Here is a 19547-nt window from a genome sequence, read left to right as displayed (position 1 = left end):
AAATAATGTCTATGATTTTCTCTTGAGTAATGCTGTTTAGTTACAATTTGTTTCTTCTTATTGAGAACTAACAAGGTTAAACTATAAACTCTTGGTGAAATTTTCAAGACCTGCATGCCATGGGGTCATCTGTTAAGGTGGCTGAACACCGTTTTGTCTTTAATTCAATTTTTCTTTAAACCCTTGATCCTTTGGTCGCCAACACGCAACACGCAAGTTAACAACACAAACTTCGGTTTTTTTATACTTAAGCTGACGCATGTGCCGTTGCCATGCATAGCAGCATAAATAATATAAACATGCCTCAAAAATCGGTTTTGCTTATTTGCAGAAAATCTACTCATTAGATTTTCTTTATCACTTGCATGCAACAAGCTTGTAACGATGCTCACAAGTTAAGACCATTTTAATAATAGTTTAACAGAGAGATCTTTAATTACCCCCTGTTGAAGGGTAACTGGAATATCTAGAATTTCCTCTGTTAAATCTCAATTTTTTTTTCAATTCTCTAGTTACTTATTGCCTGAAGTATTTTCTTGTTAAATTTCGTAAACTTCTAATGAGAGGTTCTCGAGAAATAGGCATATTACTGAGAAAGATATTCCGCATTCAATCGGAATTTTTTACTTACTACGCATGGGCTGCATTTAACTGGGTTCTTTGCATCCTTGCGTTTTCTAATATAACTGTCTAATAAAAGACTTAAACCATTGATAATATACATGAAAAAATTACTCGATTTTGATTGGCTGAGAGCAGTGCTGTTCAAGTGTAACACCAGTGCAAAAAGTGTAACACCGGTGCAAAAAGTGTAGCACCAGTGCAAATTACACATCATAATTCTGGATTATGATTGGCTGAAAGACAATAGGAAATTTTCCAAGCCAATGATATGTAAAACGATGACGAAAATTTTGTGTGAAAACTTTGAAAAAATTTCTCTCAAATTCGAAAAAATGGCTTCAAGAAGGGTCTTCCGGCACTTGCTCCGCGCAAAGTTTTTCATGTTTATATTATTAATAAGTAAACATACGGTTTTTCTCATTCATTTTGGAATTAATTTGCACTTCAAAAAGCTGAAATTGCACTCGCCGAAGCGACTCGCGCAATTTCAACTTTTTGAAAAACTCACTCGTGCAAATTAATTCCAAATTGAACTCGAAACCGTATGATTACCTATACTAATACACTGTGTTCAATTACAAAGAAAAATAGCACAGATAACGCGGGCATTGAGCAAATAAAATGATTGCTGTATCGACACCATGTTTGTTTTTGTAATCCTTGTGCGCGCGCTGAATCAAACCAAATCTCGACCACCTTAAGCCATCAATATGTCTACTTTTTCCTCATATCACAACACAGCTACAGTGATACAATACAACCAACCATTTTATTTTGCCAGATTTACAGAAAGAAAAAAAATCAGCAAAAAAAGCATTTTTGTGTTGGCATTTGAGCGTACAAAAATTGCATTTTTTGCTGGAAAAGAAACTAGGTTAATGTTAGATATGGATATGGTTCAATTTCATACAGAAAAAAGCACAGACAGAAGGATTGTGGAACCTGTTTCTGCCTGGAGTATCAGGTTTGAGTCAACTGGAGTATGCTCTATTGGCTGAGATTACTGGTAGATGTCCTTTTGCTCCAGAGGTCTTTAACTGCAGTGCTCCAGGTACTTCTCCTAAGATTATACTATCAAGCGCTAGTGGGGTAAATCTGCCATTAGAATTTTGAAATGTAGGCTGTAGAAAACTTATCACTTGATCCACAAAAGAAGCTGCCACATGACCTAAAAAACTTGTTACGTGGTTCATGTAAATGTGTTGGCGGTCATGGCATTCAACAAGAAAGGAAGATGTTATGAGAGGGGAAAAGGCCTATGGGAAGAATTGAAAGGGTAGATTGTTGACATAATTCTTGAAACTGGTGGTGAGAGGATATCGGTGTACTTTCCCAAAAAGTGGGCAGAACTTGACGATAAATTTGGTGTTTTGGAAAGACCGCTAAAAACGTATGGCAAAAGTTCGTAAATGATCGTGCTCCCAAAAAAGGAATGTTAGGGAATCCAAAGAAATGAGCTAAAGCAAACTACAATTAAAGTACATGGCAAATTACAGAGGTGCCATACTCTACAACAGCTGAAACCAGACCTATGACCTGTTAAAAAAATTTCATAATGCTCTGTCTAACGGTTGTACTCTACTTTAAAGTCCTCCTAATACCACAGTCCTTCAAAAACAAGTGTCAAGCGTAAAACTAAGAAAAAAGTCGAGAGGTTGAAATTTAAAACAGAGCAGCAAATGGACAAATGTCATGAACTTCAGAGGTTGAACGGCAGAAGACAAACTACAACAGAGTTTGGCGTAAGCTGTATTTCACTTATAAAGGTTACTGACAGAAGCGCATCATAACTTCATAGACCAACCTATGGGATTACTCCATACCAGAGTGCCGGGCTTCAGAAATGTTCTATATGAAACTATTGCAGTCTCTCTTTTTGTTCATTTCCTTGTATCTTTCTGCATTACACAAGTCAAAGTGCATGGAAAGTATTTACGGCCCGGGGCTTTGTATGTCAAGCTCGGACGCTCATGACTCACTTCTGTTGCATTCTTCTTTGCATTCTTCACCATGGATTTTCGAGCAAGAGACTGCTTGCATCCTATACAAAAAGCAGAAACTTAAATCTGCCAACGTTGCCACTCACCGATGTCCTGATGTCCCGCTGAAGACAATTTCACTGAAGTTAGTACGTAGGTCTGGGAATACATCAAATGATGGCTCATAATATAAATAGTACCAAAATTTTTCAGTCACCGCACATTTAAGGGCCAAGAACTTCAAATTTCATGTGATGTTTCTCCACTGGAGTTGAAGTTCTTAGTATGATACAGCTCCAAGACCCTCATTGGAAGTATTCATGTCCAAAATAAATGGTTTGGAAAATCAGGAAATACCACCATTGGAGGACGTATTGCACAGTCACTCAGCAAAATCAATGTCTTCTGATGGTCATGTGACCAATTAATTTAGCAACTGTTGGACACCTGTTTGGCATTTTCTGGTGCAGCAGTTAGGTCATGTAGAAGTTTTGCTGTATGTGAGAAATCTTGAATATACCGTCTGTAATGGCCCAGAAACTCCAGCAATTTTGCGGAAAGGCTAGAATCTTTTGTTTCAAATTACGGACTCTTTCAGCATCCTCTGGGTCTAAAGAAAAACCATCAGCCAACACAATTCTACCAAAATACCTGACTTTGCAATGGAGGAAATTACACTTAGATGGTTTAACCTAACCCATGCTTCTGGAGTCGACCATGTACTTGCTGGATATTCCTACCATGCTTATGAAATGTCTGGCTGTATACCAAAATGTCTTCCCGGTATACTTTAGAGTACAGATATAATCATATTGTCATGTAATCCATCCAAACATTACTCTAGGCGCCTTTGAAAGGCCGCAGGGGCATTTATTAAACCAAGTGGGGTTCAGATCCATTGATAGACTTTAAAAGATTGACAAATGTAGGTTGCGGCAACTATTTTCTGCGATGAAGCCTTGGCCAAGTACGCCCAGGGTACATTTTCTTATTCAGTTCTCGATAGCCGATACGCAGCAGTGCATTGTCAAGTTAAACAGACAGCCTATTCAAATCACTTGAAAGTCAAACTTGATCAGCAGGGAGTTTGTTACATTAAGCGTTCATGTCATTGCAAATGTGCTTGTTTGCAGGTTTGGAACACAGCATGTAGAAGCAGTGTTAACACTTTTCTTAAAGGAGAAGGTCACTCCAAAAAGCTTAATTTTTTTGTCCTCGCCTATAGCAAGTAAACATTCAGCTTTTACACTCACCGAAATTTCAGCCTCTGAAGTGCCTGCTATCCTGAAGAAATTTATCTCGAAAGAAGCGACCTCGGAGGCCGCCATTTTGAAACTGTCTTGGCAGCCAGGCCGTGTTTGTGTGACATCATTCCGTCCGACTCGAAATTGGCGGGAAGGAGAAAAACCTGCAGCTGACTTGGCATCCTTCACAAGGTCAGCAAAATCTATTTTTTCCAAGCGATTATCTACTTCACTATCTTCAATGCTATCATTTCGGAGTTTGGAGCATGTTTGGGTCAAAATAATATGGCTCAAAAGCAGCCATAGCCCAGAGTGGTAGTTAAAAGGCTCTTCGGAAGCCATGTGGACAAAATCTCTCGGACGGAATGACGTCACGGAAATGCGGCCTGGCTGCTGAGTACTGTCAAAAATGGCGGCAACGATGTTCGAATTTTGCCCTTCTTTGGAGACGAATTCCAGAAGGAAAACTTGCACTTCAGAGGCTGAAATTTCGGTGAGCGGCTACACTTAGTGCAAGGTTGTTATAAGCGTTGACAAGAAATACGCGTTTTTTGGAGTGACCTTCTCCTTTAAATAAGGTTGTCCTAGATCATAACCAGTGAAGGTGAAAATGTTTTGCATCAAGTTTTAATGCAAACACATGTTATCAATCTTCCGAACTGGAGCTGTCTCACAAAACACATCAAACATCAGTTTGTTGACCTGACTTCTACTGGCTAACATTACAACGGGGGAATACGTAGGTGATGTGTGCGGTCAAGATCAAAAGAGTTAACAAAAACATATAACAGATAACTTAGTCGGGCGTGGTAACTATCCCCCTTTTTTGACTATGGCTAAGGGAGGAAATGAGGAAACCCATGGCACATGTGCATAGCAAATAACTATGATTGTAGCCTTAGAGAAAATGCCAGTATGGATAAAACCATCAGACAAAAGAAGTGCGAGAACTACAGCAGGGACACTGTGAAACACAAAACAAGTTGTCTAGTTGTTAAACGAACACCACAAGTCTAGGAGCATACTCTACCAGAAACTGAATAATATCAAATACACTCTGCCAACAATTTACATGTAGGTCAGAGCCTTGAAGATCAGCCACTTGTGTCACAACATATGGTTATCGATTTGTGCGTTGCAGAGTATGACAGTCAAAAATGTTCCACTCTTTTTGCTACAGATACTGGTAATATGGAGGTTCTTCATCTGTATGGTAATACAGAGCAGAAAAAGGCGTGGCTGGAACCCCTTCTTAAAGGAGACATAAGGTCTGCCTTTTGTATGACAGGTAACATGGTGTATTTTGATACAGATTCGTATCTTCTGCTTGGGACAGCCTTGTACTTTATTGTTTTAACATTCTTTAGTTTGTCTATTGAGATCATTTGGGTGAGGGTGGTTAGTGGTTGGCATTTTAAGTAAATACGAGGGACTGTTGGTAGTGATTGACATTATAAGTATGTGAGCGGATTTCATCCTTCGAGTCAAATGATTTTTTTGCTAATTTGTTAGTTGATGGTGTTAAATATCCGGATTTTGGAAGACTTTAACAATTACTTTTGTCTTGATGCGGTATTGACAGTTGATGTTCATGTCACCTGTGTTAGCGGTAGTTATGTTTGAAGTCAAGGTTCGTTTGTCGCTTTTTTTGAGGTCCTCCTCTGCTTATCAAGGTCATGGTGCTCTTCAGTGTAGTTCTTTCCAGTTTTCTGTAGGTTCAATGTAAGCGAGCAATAATTACTACTAAGTTCCTGATGGCAAATTGAAATTTTATGATGTATTTTTGTCTTTAATATCCAGAACCTGATGTAGCATCATCTGATGCAACAAACATGGAGTGCAAGATAAGAAGAGAAGGAAACGAAGTTGTTATCAATGGGCGGAAGTGGTGGAGCAGTGGTAATCAAGCTATTGGTTTTAGAACATTATCGAATCGCTTGTACGACTGAATACTTGACTCTGTATTTCCTCAGGGGCAGGAGACCCTCGCTGTAAGATAGCTATTGTGATGGGATGCAGCACAGCGCAGGACATGCCAAAGTATGTTGTATCTTACGTTTCATGTACATTGTACTCTGTTGCGTAGTACCGAGACACAATGCGGGAGCAAATTAACAAATCGAAAGCGGTTTAGCGTGGTCTGTACTCTTATCGACAACGAGTACGCGTCATCACAGTGGTCAAAATGTTGTGGACTCACGAGGCTGCGTCTCGTGAGTCCACAACAATTTTTTTTACCCCAATATCAAAGATAACGAAAGAAATCTTTGTCAAAATTTGTTGACAATTGAAAGCCCCGAGTCGGACTTGAAATTGCACGCGCTACACTGTGCAAATGAGCTACTTGTACGCGTCAGACTTTCCTTTCATAAACTTTTGCAAACTCGCTCAACGCCTTCTCTAGTGTTCTTCAAATCCAAATGCAATACCCAACAATAAGCAGAAAGGGCGAGTTTTCTTAGTAAAGAATACAATACAATACAATACAATACAATACAGTGCAGTGCAGTACAGTACAGTGCAGTACAGTACAGTACAGTACAGCACATTACAATACATTAGAATACAATGCAATGCAATGCAATGCATTGCATTGCATTGCATTACATTTGTAGCGCTCATTTCCAGAGCTCAGTGGCGCTTTACGATGTTTCCAGGCGTAGTCTAACAATCGATAACAATCGATATCAATCAAAGATTGATATCGATTGCTATCAGCAATCGAGGAAGTAATAGTAATCAGTGATAGTAATCAATAGTGATTGATTCATCGATTGGTATCGATTATTATCGATTGTTATCGGAAATTATGTTTGTCCTTTTACAGGTTACACTAGTAAATTGTTTGACAAAATTTGTCTGCAATGGTTTTGAGTCATTTAATCATAGCCTGTATCTTAAACAATCATCGACGAAATAACAAGAACAGAAACAACAACCATTTTAGGCTTTAAATCTGTCTTTGCTAGTTTACGACACCGTAAGAAACTCAGATGAGAGTAGCAGAGAAAACCCTCCAGTCTCATTGTAGCGTTGGCATTAAGATGAAGCAAATTAAAGAACAGAGTCAGTGTTCTAGTGATTTCTACTATTTGCATTAGGAAACAAAGGTGAAAATAAAACTCGGAGTAGCCCAAAAGGAAAAATTATATAATCTAGTACCATGCTGAAGATGAACGTCTCGTGTTGTTCAAGGCATTATTTTACACAATGGCAAAGCCATCTTTGAATAGTCTAGGTGGTTATTGTCGATTTTGTTTTAAATCGATAACAATCGATATTCCTGAAGACAGGAATTAATTGATTGATTTCGATTGAATCAACTGATTTTCGATATCGATTTTTATCGATTGACTACGCCTTGAATGTTTGTAATGGCATCAAGCCCAATTCTATTGCTGGGCTGAAATTACAAGTTACGTGCTCGGGGTTGGTCGTTGTCCACTGTTTAATTTTATTCAAGTTAACTGAATACCATTTGCTGACTTTTAATAGGCACAAACGTCATTCCATGGTTTTAGTACCATTAGATGCTCCAGGGATCACTAAAGTCAGGCCTCTAACAGTCTTTGGATACAATGGTCAGTCCTCTACAAGTATCTGGTCCTGCATGTAACAAAATAGGCAAATTAATATTGCAGTTATCAGCGCTTTGACATACAAGCGAAACGAAGGAGTCAATTCTCCTTTGTGTTAACCCGTTCACTTTGTTTTTATCTTTTGAAACAAGCGTGTATTTGATCACAGACTCAACGGCAATACCTTACCCTACTCAGCAATCTTGGTATTTTATGAATTCTAGATGGTCTACTATCCTAAGGTATTCAAACATTACCTGCCTCCAAAGTGGCGAATAACACATCAACAAAAAACTGGGAAAACTTCTGGCATGTAATTCGCTCGATAAAATTCAAAAGCCACACTAGTTATATACGGACATTCTAGTCAAACCAAATTCCAAATTGATTGTACATGATGTGTACATAAATGCCATGTAAGGCCCCATCCACACTAAGCTAGATGAATTTGAAAACGGAGGTTTCACTCTGAAAACGCATCAAATGTTCACCATCCACACTACACCAGAGGAATTTGAAAACGGAGGTTTCACTCTGAAAACGCATCAAATGTTCACCATCCACACTACACCAGAGGAATTTGAAAACGGAGGTTTCACTCTGAAAACGCATCAAATGTTCACCATCCACACTACACCAGAGGAATTTGAAAACGGAGGTTTCACTCTGAAAACGTATCAAATGTTCACCATCCACACTACACCAGAGGAATTTGAAAACGGAGGTTTCACTCTGAAAACGTATCAAATGTTCACCATCCACACTACACCAGAGGAATTTGAAAGCGGAGGTTTCACTCTGAAAACGCATCAAATGTTCACCATCCACACTACACCAGAGGAATTTGAAAACGGAGGTTTCACTCTGAAAACGTATCAAATCTTTTCCGTCCACACTAGGCCGGAGGAATTTGGAAACGGAACAATCACCAGTCAGTTTAGATTTGTGTTTGAGGAAAACGCGGTTACGGAAATTACATTTCAGTTCAACCCCTGTGAAGCGGCCACCCTCGGGGAAATGGATAGTGGCCTCTTAAAAGGGGTTGGCCGCTTAATGGAGGTAAAAACAATAGAAAAGCCCTCATCGGGACTTTGATTACTGGCCGCCTAATGGGGGTGGCCGTTTAATAGGTGGCCGCCTAACAGGCCCTTTGCACGATCCGGTCACATGGTACAAAATCACACATGCTGGTGTGCAAGTTGCGCAGTGGGACTTCCAAAACGAAGGCAGTTCCAGGAGGACTGGTACGAGTTGCATTGTTTTGGAAGTCCCACTGTACAACTTGCACACCGGCATGTGTGATTTTGTACCATGTGACCGGATCGTGCAATGGGCCTATAGGGATTGGACTGTATTATCGCTACTACGTCGTTTTCGGAAAGCTCTGTTTTCAAAATGCTTTCCACCCACATGAAAACGAAAAGACGGCGTTTTCAAAAAGCCCTGTTTTTGTGAGGGATTAGTGTGGACAGTAGGCCTAACTCTAGGAATAAAGCTGCGTTTTCAAATTCCTCCAGCGTAGTGTGGGCGCTGGCTGGTGCGGAGTAACTGCACAAACTTGAGTTGTGTGCGAGAGTGAGTACCTACTTAAAATGAATGCAGAATTTACTTAAGTGGTGAAAGATGCCACTGCATTTATTTCAGTACAGAACAGTCCACAAACACAAGCCGATTGGAAAGGAAAACCTCGCCCAATGCGGCAAGCTGCTGACAAGTATACAATAGAATTGCTTCCTGCAAATCAAACGTACAACGTGCTTGTTAAGTTCTAAGTTTGATTTACACGAAACAAGTGGCGTCATTCTCTTGTCGAAAGCTTACTGCATGTAAAACTTTGTACCGTTAAAATCAATCGTTTCAATAGACCATATTCGTATTCTCGGTGTTGGACTGGAAGTAGCTTGCAATGGAGGGTCATGCGGGGAATATCGTTGAAAAAAGGTGAATGTCAAGGTGAATTAATCAACATGACACGAGCGTGGGACAAAGAAAAATGAGTTCTCGTAGCTCAGTGGATAGAGCGCCCGCACGGTGTTCGGGAGGTCATGGGCTCGATTCCTGTCGGGGACTCAGAATTTTTCTTTGTCCCACGCTCGTGTCATGTTGATTAATTCACCTTCACATTTCATTACCGAGCTTAAAATTCACCATCTTTATTAACTTATCACTACTCACGATGAATTCGACAGCGTTGATCCTAGCAGTATGCAGGACACCTGTCATATATGAACTCAGTTAAATGACCTTGCTCTCCATGAGTTCTCGTAGCTCAGTGGATAGAGCGCCCGCACGGTGTTCGGGAGGTCATGGGTTCGATTCCTGTCGGGGACTCAGAATATTTCTTTGTCCCACGCTCGTGTCATGTTGATTAATTCACCTTCACATTTCATTACCGAGCTTAAAATTCACCATCTTTATTAACTTATCAAAGGTGAATGTCATTTCCATTTGAAAAGACTCACCCGCATTAGCCATAAATAAACAATTATTTTGGAATTGAGAATTTCATCACTCTATTTAATTCTCTACTCTTTTAGACGCTCCACATGGCCACTTGGAGTTAGAGTTTAAAGACGTCCGAGTTCCTGCATCAAATGTTATTTTGGGTAGGTGTAATGGAGTCTCTGCAAGATAAGTCTTTTTAAGAAATCCACTAACTCGTATTCGACACAAAATGCTTTCAGCAATGAAGAATGTATACACCATGCATTCTAATCTGGGGTATCTGTAATCTTTACATTCCCACATAAACCATCGTGAATTTGACTTTGTTTCGTGTAACTTTGAAGTCACTATGCCAGGCCGCCCCAGAGGAATATCAACCTTCTCTTGATGACTATCGTACCCAAATTTCGAATCAGCCAATGGTAAGCCCCGTCATCAGTCTTGATATTATGTGATATCAAGTCACTGATCTGATATGGCCAGATTTGTGCCCGAATCAGGGTATGGTAAATACCTAATGGTGCCTTTTTTGGTGCGCTTGATGGCATATCAAGCTGCTACAAACCACAGCTGGACCAAACTTGCCCTTTATGTCACTGAAACGTACCATAAAACCACGATTAGGTATAAAAACATTAAATGCTGTATTATGCAACTATGATTGAAAATGTAGTTGAGAATTCTTCTTTGTAATCTGGTTTTGATTGACGGTAGCCCATTTCATGATTCGTCAAACTAAGATAACTATTTCCTTCAAACAAAAAAATCAGTTTTGGTTATGTGTTCCTGTGTGCATTTATTTTGCTGACCAGTCAGATCAAGTATTTATTGAACTACATTGTAAATCACGTACACGATCCAGGAAAACAAAAAAGAAAACGTTGGTGATGCCTGTTTGCATATTGGGCTGGTGGTGAATAGGGTGTTGTACGTGATGTAATTTCCTTTGTGCTTTGTTCTAGGGGAAGGACGAGGATTTGAAATAGCTCAGGGTCGTTTGGGCCCAGGACGTATTCATCATTGTATGCGTTTGATTGGCTTGGCAGAGCGATCTCTTGAGCTTATGATCCAACGTTCTTTAGATAGAGTGGCCTTTGGAAAACGTCTTGCAGAAAAGGTCAGAAAGTCCTATTTTGTTCTAATTTTTCATTTCTAGTCTTGCATCGTCGCAAACCTATTGTACTTTAACAAATTGACGTCAGTTTTTATGCGTCTGTCCTGTTATTGATGATAAATTGCGTCATGACATTGTCAAAGTGGCTGTGGAACCACGAGCCGCAGGGGAGTGGTTCCGCAGTAAACTTTGACAATGTTATGACCCAATTTATCATCAATAAGAGGACAGACGCATAAAAAACTGACGTCAATTCGTTTTTTACAATAACAAGACCCCAAAATGGTCAAATGCCGGGAATAAATGACGGGAAAAGACGCCGTAAACTTGCCGTAAACAAAGATAGTGGATTTTATTCAAAATGACGTCAACATTGTCAATAGCTCAGTCTCGCTTTTTGATTGGCTACTTAAAAAAGTCCTTAGAATCTCATTGGATAAAATGTTGACAGTTTGACAGCTGAAAATTGAACTTGAAAGCTTGCATAAATGAAAATTTTATCCGTCTGTACTCTTATTGATGATAAAAATGAGCCAATCAGTGCGCGAGAAATTACTCAGTTATTGTAAGAAAGAGCTTAGATGTTTGGTAAACGTCTCTCTGAATAGTCTTAACTCAGTGACCATAAAATAGGCATTTTTAGAATTTTAGAATTTTTGACTTTGTTTTTTATTAAGTATTTGGTTTCTGTATTTTATTAGTTAGTTCATTAATTGATTGATTGACTGATTGATTGGCCGACGGACGAATCTTCGATCGATCGATCCGATTGATTGATTGATTGATTGATAGGGTTAAATCTCTTTTTGATAATGTTAAGTGTTGACGAGGAAACCAAAATACATAAATCCTGAAGATCAGAATTGAATATAACCTAGTCCATTATCCAGATTTCGTAATCTGTTACCTCTTGTGTTAGGGTATGGTTCAGCAACAAATTGCTCTTTCCAGGATAGAAATCGAGCAGGCTAGATTGTTAGTTCTTAAAGCTGCACATATCATTGATACGCTTGGCAACAAGGCTGCACGAAAACAGGTGAGGATGGTTATATAAATAGGACTATATCAGGACTAGAAGGCCATATATCAGATGAGATAAAGGCGCTGACGACTTTGATTCATACGGTTCTCTCTGATCTGAAAATCAAGAGAAGCCACGCACATAGTTTTGCGGGGCGTTTCGGTTGAAAGCTGTCGAAGCAATCATTCGGTGCATTAGGTGATTAAAATTGATCATTTGAGCGCGAGAGCTACATTTAGACACTTAAAAAAATTGAAGAATACGATTTTGGATGAATTCTGATTTTACAATATACCTTTATGATTTTTCTGACAACATTTAGGTAATAGGGTCACTCTTCATCTATCAGACAGAGTTTGGAAATAGTTAGGTTTCTTGCTTCAGTGAGAAACTTTTGATTATCATTTTTAGCTTTTCTAATTTTCCCAACAACTCGACACGATTGTGGAGACAAGTTCTCATTGTAGTGATCTCTACCTCATAATTTATTCCCTTACAGTGGATTTGTGGAGAAAATTCAGAGGCTCTCGTTAATAAAATTGTGATATTTCTAATCCCCCCCTACTGTTATTGTATCACAATAAGTTTCGGGAAAATTCGACAAGGGAGAGATAAAGTATTTTCCGACCAAACTGCTCGAACTCATCCATTGCTTCGCATTCACGAGATAAAAACGATTTTAATGACAGTTATCAATCAATACAATTTTTCGTCCTTTTCGGGCTTGTCCGATGGCTACCACGTGATATGCAAATAACTGCCTGCTCATGCTATTGCCGTCTGACAGTGATTTTGGTGCAATATTCTGGTCATGAGCAGCTGTGCCAACTCGTTTTGCACGGTTGTCAGGGAGCAGTTTGATTTATCAACAAAACCACTGGAAACATCAACACCAATGGAAACGCCAACCCCATAAATCAGTAAACATGCATATGATATGTATATCACGACATGTATATCACATGCATATGGTAAAATATTGGAACCTGGTTTATACGGATACCAAGGGAACACGCAAAGGTGTCCATATTACCGGGGTCTCTACATTAAGCGGGCTGTTGTCCAGAATAATTGTCAAATTCACATGTTTTATTTATAGAAATACAAAAGCATAAAATTCATGGCAACTAAAACGATGTGGAACGTCTTGCTGGAACGTTAGTTCAAGAAGCCGGCTAACCCTCATTCAAATAGTCATATGTCTCATATCAAAGGCTACAAGGGTCAAACATCAGAAGAAAGACTTTGATAACCATGTCACGTTATTGCGTTTCTCGGTGTATTTAGTGACAAAAACACGTTAACGATTAGCACGTGATCGTGGCATCTACGCTGCACAAGATAACTGATGTCCGTATTAAAGGAGCTCAGTCACGGTTTGCACATTTTGAAAAGTTTAGCCTAAATTTTTCAAATTCGTCGTTTGCAATCCGTGTCAATCTTTGCCATCCTTGACCATCCTTGTTCCGTTATGGTTTATTATTATCTCTTTGATGTTTTTCTGTCGTAGTAAACTATTATTTTCAGGTTTCCTTCCATTTAAAAGAGATTTTGTACTTGGCCAAAAAAAAGACAAAACACCGTGACTGAGCTCCTTTAAGCAGGTGCCCTTAAAGCCTGGTTCCTCTGTATGAGTGTTTCTAGGCAAAGAAACATTTTATAACGCGACACTGCCTGACAGCTGATTCGGACGTTGTGTAATACGGGGCAACGATTAAGAAAATGTTTTTAACAAACGGTTATATTGTGAAGAGATCTAACATTTACCTGCCGTGATTCTTTCAGATTGCTATTGCAAAGATCGCTGTTCCTCGCATGGCTTGTAATGTAATTGACCGTGCGATCCAGGTGCATGGTGGGAAGGGCGTATGTCAAGATACTCCGCTGGCCAATTTCTACTCTCAAGCACGTTGCCTACGCATTGCGGATGGACCAGATGAGGCTCACCTGGAGGCAGTGGCTAAACTGGAGCTTAAAGAAGCACTGACATCTAAAATGTAGACCTCTTTTAAACGTCCGCCACTATTACATGTATTGTGCTTTTGCTTTCAGTGGTATAGGTAACATGCAATTGATGGTGTTTATTTTGTGAACATACCAGTTGTAAAGGAGAAGATCCCCTTTTCCTGTGCCCGTGTAAACTGATGTAAACCATTGTAAATGTATCACTGTGTTTTATGAGTAGTTCGACTCTGAATGATGGTTGAAATGGTGATTATTGAGCTTATGTATTTTATAGGGATTTCTCTTTGGAAGTCGTGGTATACTCAGAAAAGCGATTCTTGTTTTGTTATGTAGTCTTTTATTTGTGTCAGGTACAAATACAGCAAGAACAATAATAACTAGAAACATTATTTGAAAATTATCGTGATCTACACCGACGAAACACATACAATATTCAAAAGCGAATCACAACCGTTCCTCACAAACATGAATTATATTGAAAAAGGGTTATTAATGGCACGCCATAAAAAGACTCTATAAGAAGTAACAACGACAATGGTTTAAAAGTTCCACAACATTACAACATCAAATATACAACATATTTCTTTCATAAGAATGCTTCTATTTTATGAAAACGTCGCGTTCATTTTCCTTTTTCCGCTAGTTCTTACATTTTGCGACGTAATAGTAATAGCTTTTCAGTATTAATGTAGTAGGATATTAGGGTGTGAGGGTATTAGGGTATTAGTGTGTTAGGGAATAAGTATATTAGGGCATTAGGGTATTTGATTATTAGGGTATCAGGGTATTAGGGTACTAAGGTGTAAGGCTGTTAGGGTATAAGGGTACAAGGGTATTAGGGTATTGATGTACTAGGGTATCACGGTACTTGGGTCTTAGGGTGTCAGAGTATTTGGGTATTAGGGTGTTAGGGTATAACGGTATTAGTGTGTTAGGGAATAAGGGTATTAGGGCATTAGGGTATTGGGGTATTAGAGTATTAGGGTGCAAGGGTGTTAGAGTCTTAATGTATTAGTGTATTGGGGTGTTAGGGTGTTAAGGTCTTAGGGTATAAGGGTATTAGGCTAGTAGGGTGTTAGGGTACTAGAGTATTAGGGTATTAGGGTGTTAGGGTGTTAGGGTATAAGGGTGTTAGGGTATAAGGGTATGACTGTTTTAGGATGTTAGGTTATTAGGGTGTGAGGTTATTACGGTTTCGGGGTATTAGGCTATTAGGCTATCAGGGTATTAGGGTAATAGACTTTTAGGGTGTTAGGGTCTTAGGTCATTAGGGTATTAGGGTGTTAGGATAATAGGGCATTATGGAATTAGGCTGTTAGGGTGTTAAGGTTTTAGGGTATTAGCGTTTTCGGGTGCTAGGGTATTAGGGGATTAGGGTATTTTAAAAATCTGCTATAAATAAACATATAATGGTTTCCGCGAGAGCGGACATTTTTCCAAAAATGACCGGTGAGTGCTGCGTTTCAAATTCCTCCGGCGTAGTGTGGACGGATGTTCTTCACCAAACCTCCTTTCTGATCATCAATTTGGTTTTCGTCCAAAACGATCTTCTGAACTAGCTGTTACATACTTTACAGACTTAATAAGGAAAGAAGCTGATAATGGCAAAGTATTGGGAGCAGTTTTTATTGATATGTCCAAGGCTTTTGATACCATTAGTCATTCAGGCCCATTTAGCACACTGTCCCTTTATGGGATTTGTGACAATGAGCTAAAGTGGTTCACAGATGACCTGTTTATACGAAAGCAGACTGTTCAATACAACGGTGTTCTTTCAGAACCCAACCCCGTTTTTACTGGGGTTCCACAAGGAAGCATTCTTGGGCCGTTGCTGTTCATTATTTATTTTAATGACGTTCACAAGCCTCTTCAATCATCCAGAATTATTACGTATGCCGACGACACAGTAATCTTTACTTCTTCAAGCAATCTTGACGTTATCGAAAGGAATCTAAATGATGACATCAACAATCTAGCAACTTGGTTTCGCAAGAATGACCTGCTCATAAATCTCAAGAAAGGGAAGAAAGAAACGATGATCTTCGGAACTGCAAAAAGGTTGAGTCGTCTCCAAGATAAACAGCTCAATCTGACGGCAAATGGATTACCTATAAACAGCACAACAACCTACAAATACTTGGGTGTCCATTTAGATCCTACATTGAATTTTGAAACCCATTTCAACAAAAACTACAAGAAAGCGGGCGGGAGAGTCACTCTACTACGGAAAATTCGTTCTTCCATTACTTGTGCAGCTGCAGAAAGCATTTACAGGGCTATGATTATGCCTGTTTTTACCTATTGTAGTCTAATTACATTAAGCTATTCAAATACACTCAGGCAACTAATTCCCAATCTCGAACATCGTGGTTTAAGCTGCATATCTTCAGGACTGGAAAACAAGACTGATATTCGTATTCCATCAGTTGACAGTTATTTGAAGAGAAAAGTCTGTCTGAGTGTTTTTGATTGTCTAACTGGAAATGTATATACGCCTTTTTTAAGAACTATGTTACAAGGGTTAGTCAGAGTGTCAACACAAGGAATAGATTTTCCTTAATCGATCTGCCGAAAATGAAGCTGGAGTTTGGTCGTCGGAGTCTTTCGTTTTTAGGAGCCTCAGTTTTTAACAGTTTACCGTCGGACATGGGAAATCTGAACTCAAGGCTTTTATTTAGGCAAAAGGCCAACGAACATTTTTATTCGTAATTCATATTCGTAAGCTTTTATATGTTTTTCCCTTGTACTTTTGTCTTTTAAAATTTTAAAAATTTTTGTATTTTTACCTTTTTGATTTTTAAAATCTTACGGGACCCTTATGATAACAGTACTTTCAAGTGCTGATGGGTTAGTCCTGTTTAAAATTTCGTTTGTTATTATTATTGTTATTGTTATTGTTATTGTTATTATTATTATTATTCATAAAAGTAACAATTTCCTCGATTATGATTGGTTTAAAAAGCTCCTATTTTCCATTAATTTACTTGCCAAGTTGTTATCGGATAGTTCAATAAGCCAATCACATTCAAAGTTGTAGTTACGTGCGTGCGCGCTTGCTTTTCTGTTTTTGGCGCCTAATTGCCGGTAGCAGGCGCGGTTGCCTTAGAATGTTTACATCTCCTTTGTAGGTATTTTAATGCAAACTTTCCCTTTCTTTCATGACTTGGCCATTCTTCTTTCCTCGGAAATTGTAATTTTATGATTAATTGGTAATGAGACTTCGTATCGTTCAATTCGGTCTGTAATCATACTCGTATTGGTCGTCCGATTTTGTTATCACTCGTATGATAACAGACCGAATTGGACTCCACTCAGTCCTATTACCATTACTTATTATTATTATTATTATTATCATTATCATTATCGTTATCGTTATCGTTATCGTTATCGTTATTGTTATTGTTATTATTATTATTAAAGGGTTGAACAAGAAAAGAAAAAGACCAGTTGCTTGGAAAAAAAAAAACGGAGAAAAAGATGACGAATCCCGGAATCTAACTCGGGTCCACTAGATTGGATCCTGGGTGCTAACCATAGTAAAAGTTAAATTCGCCGTACAATTGTGGCGCGAATCAACTTTTTGACGATTCAAATTCCTTTAAAATCAAACTCTACGCATGCGATCGTGTTACGATGGTTAAATCTGTTATAAATAGACATGTAGAGCTTTTCGCATTTATGTGGCTAGTACATAGAGAACAGAGGAGTCCTATTTGTCCTTTTTTCAGTTAAATTCACCGTACAATTGTAGCGCGAATAAATTTGATTAAAATTTATTGATTAAATCTCCTACATCAGCCTATTCAAGTGTCAAAGTGTATTAGCTTGAACAAGCCCAAAAAGTTTTGTCAGTGAGAAAAATTTTAATACTCTGATATCATTTCAGTTCGTGAAGTTCTATCCATTTGTCCTCGCTTTCGCTATGCGGGATTCGTCTTCCAATGCGACTTATGTAAGTTTGTCCTCAAGACTGAGCGGGATTTTCTCGCGGTGGATTCCACGCCCGCGGTTGAAACTTAGAATCTGGCGTAATCATGAGCCTTTTAGAGACTCGTAAGACCTCGGTGTTCTTTATTAAAGACTTTTTCGACAAATGTTACGGTGACCTCAGCGAAACTGTTCGCTTTGATTTCCGAAATTTAATTTCAGGAGCTCAACCCTCCAGTAGTAGTACCATCGATACTAAGTAGAGAGGATTGCCTCTTGTCAATCTTTACTAAACGTCAAACCTCGGAGCAGAAGTTTACAATGGCAGCTTCCAGCAATTTCATCTTTGTCATCAAAAACGTTCCCAATGCGTATTAAACAAGCCAACATTTGGTCTTATTTAGAGTTAACTGTTAATTTGAGATTAGAATTGTATTAGAAATGTTTAATGAACTATACCCGGAAAGCAAACAAAAGAAGTTTCCGTTTTTAGTGCAACAGTCGCAGCTAGACCTGGTAATGTTAAACGATACACGTGCCTGCAATGTTGACTAATATGTGATTTCAGGAGCTTTATCTACTGGTCAGCGGAATTACTCCAAAAAGTTTACAGATGATGGAAGGGCGTCATTTGCATATCATTTGCATAATCTGTACCACCACTAAAACCCTATAGATTGCTTACGCAATCTCTGGGTTAAAAAGGAGATTTTCGATGAAATCGCAGCCAACTTTAATTCTAAGTCCAGTACAGTTGTAACAAGCAGAGGATCAAAGGAACAATAGACCGGGAAAATAACTTGATGAGCTGCCTTTTAATACAATGAAAACATCATACACGAAGCTGAACAGCTCCTGCTCTCAGTCCTGAGCGGGATGATTAGCACCACACTTGGAACGTCCGTTAAAACTAGTTGAATTGTTAATCATGGTAAATTTAAATAGGGTGCTAGCAAAGAAACCCGTTGGAAAGGAGGATGATTAATAATTTATTTTGTCGCTTTCTGGGCGGAGGCAAACGAATCGCATTTTTTCACTTTTGTTTTTCCACAGGTTTCGCAAGCTCAAAATACGTGGTGTATGCGACAGCTTGTGTATATAGAGAATTGTATGGGAAAATCACCGGTCGTAAAAAAAATTGTGTAAATAACTATCTCATTTGAAATATAGCTTTCCTATCTCAATTGTGTCACGTACTTGTCTCTTGTGTCGATTTTAAAGCCATTCTGACGCCGTTTAGAGAAGTTATTCGAAACCGTTGTCTCTCCTAAAAAAATAGAAAAATAAAGCCATTCTGACGCCATTTAGAGAAATTATTTGAAACTCCTTCTAAAAGAATGGAACTTTCCATTCTCTTGGCGTAAATCTTTCAGTAAGTTAAAACAAACCTTAACTTGCTGAACACCAGAAAAACAGGAAAACAATGACTCTAACCTTTTCCCTGGGCATGCGCGGTATTCTGTTCTCAGTTTCTCCTAATGATGATGGAATGACAACTTACCTTATGATTTATGGCAATCGGTATCCCGAGATCGGTTATAAATAATGTCGGCCTCCAAACAAACCCGCGACGTTTATTCAGGGCTTGGCGTAGAATCGAGAAAATATCAAAATACATTTCTTTGAAGATGATTTGACTGCCATTTTGAC

At 38.8% G+C, this 19547-nt stretch overlaps 1 protein-coding gene across 2 annotated transcripts in view; it reads left to right on the top strand.

The window, feature by feature from the left end:
• Positions 1-17762, top strand: part of LOC110051292 (acyl-CoA dehydrogenase family member 11-like) — a 51872-nt gene extending 34110 nt beyond the window's left edge. For both annotated transcript variants that reach the window (XM_089288369.1, XM_089288370.1), the window contains 9 exons: positions 1537-1675; positions 5028-5135; positions 5648-5746; positions 5821-5887; positions 7343-7428; positions 9963-10031; positions 10833-10987; positions 11904-12020; positions 13791-17762. In XM_089288369.1, coding sequence (XP_089144495.1) covers positions 1537-1675; positions 5028-5135; positions 5648-5746; positions 5821-5887; positions 7343-7428; positions 9963-10031; positions 10833-10987; positions 11904-12020; positions 13791-14006 — 1056 coding nt within the window. In that variant the 3' untranslated portion in view covers positions 14007-17762. The remainder of the gene's footprint in view (positions 1-1536; positions 1676-5027; positions 5136-5647; positions 5747-5820; positions 5888-7342; positions 7429-9962; positions 10032-10832; positions 10988-11903; positions 12021-13790) is intronic.
• Positions 17763-19547: the final 1785 nt, after the last annotated feature.

Source organism: Orbicella faveolata, unplaced genomic scaffold (genome assembly GCF_042242905.1).
Source record: "Orbicella faveolata isolate gen_17 unplaced genomic scaffold, um_ofav_v1 contig_15, whole genome shotgun sequence".
Lineage (NCBI taxonomy): Eukaryota > Metazoa > Cnidaria > Anthozoa > Scleractinia > Merulinidae > Orbicella > Orbicella faveolata.
Note: the sequence above shows the minus strand (reverse complement) of the source record. Positions and strands in the feature narration are given on the sequence as shown.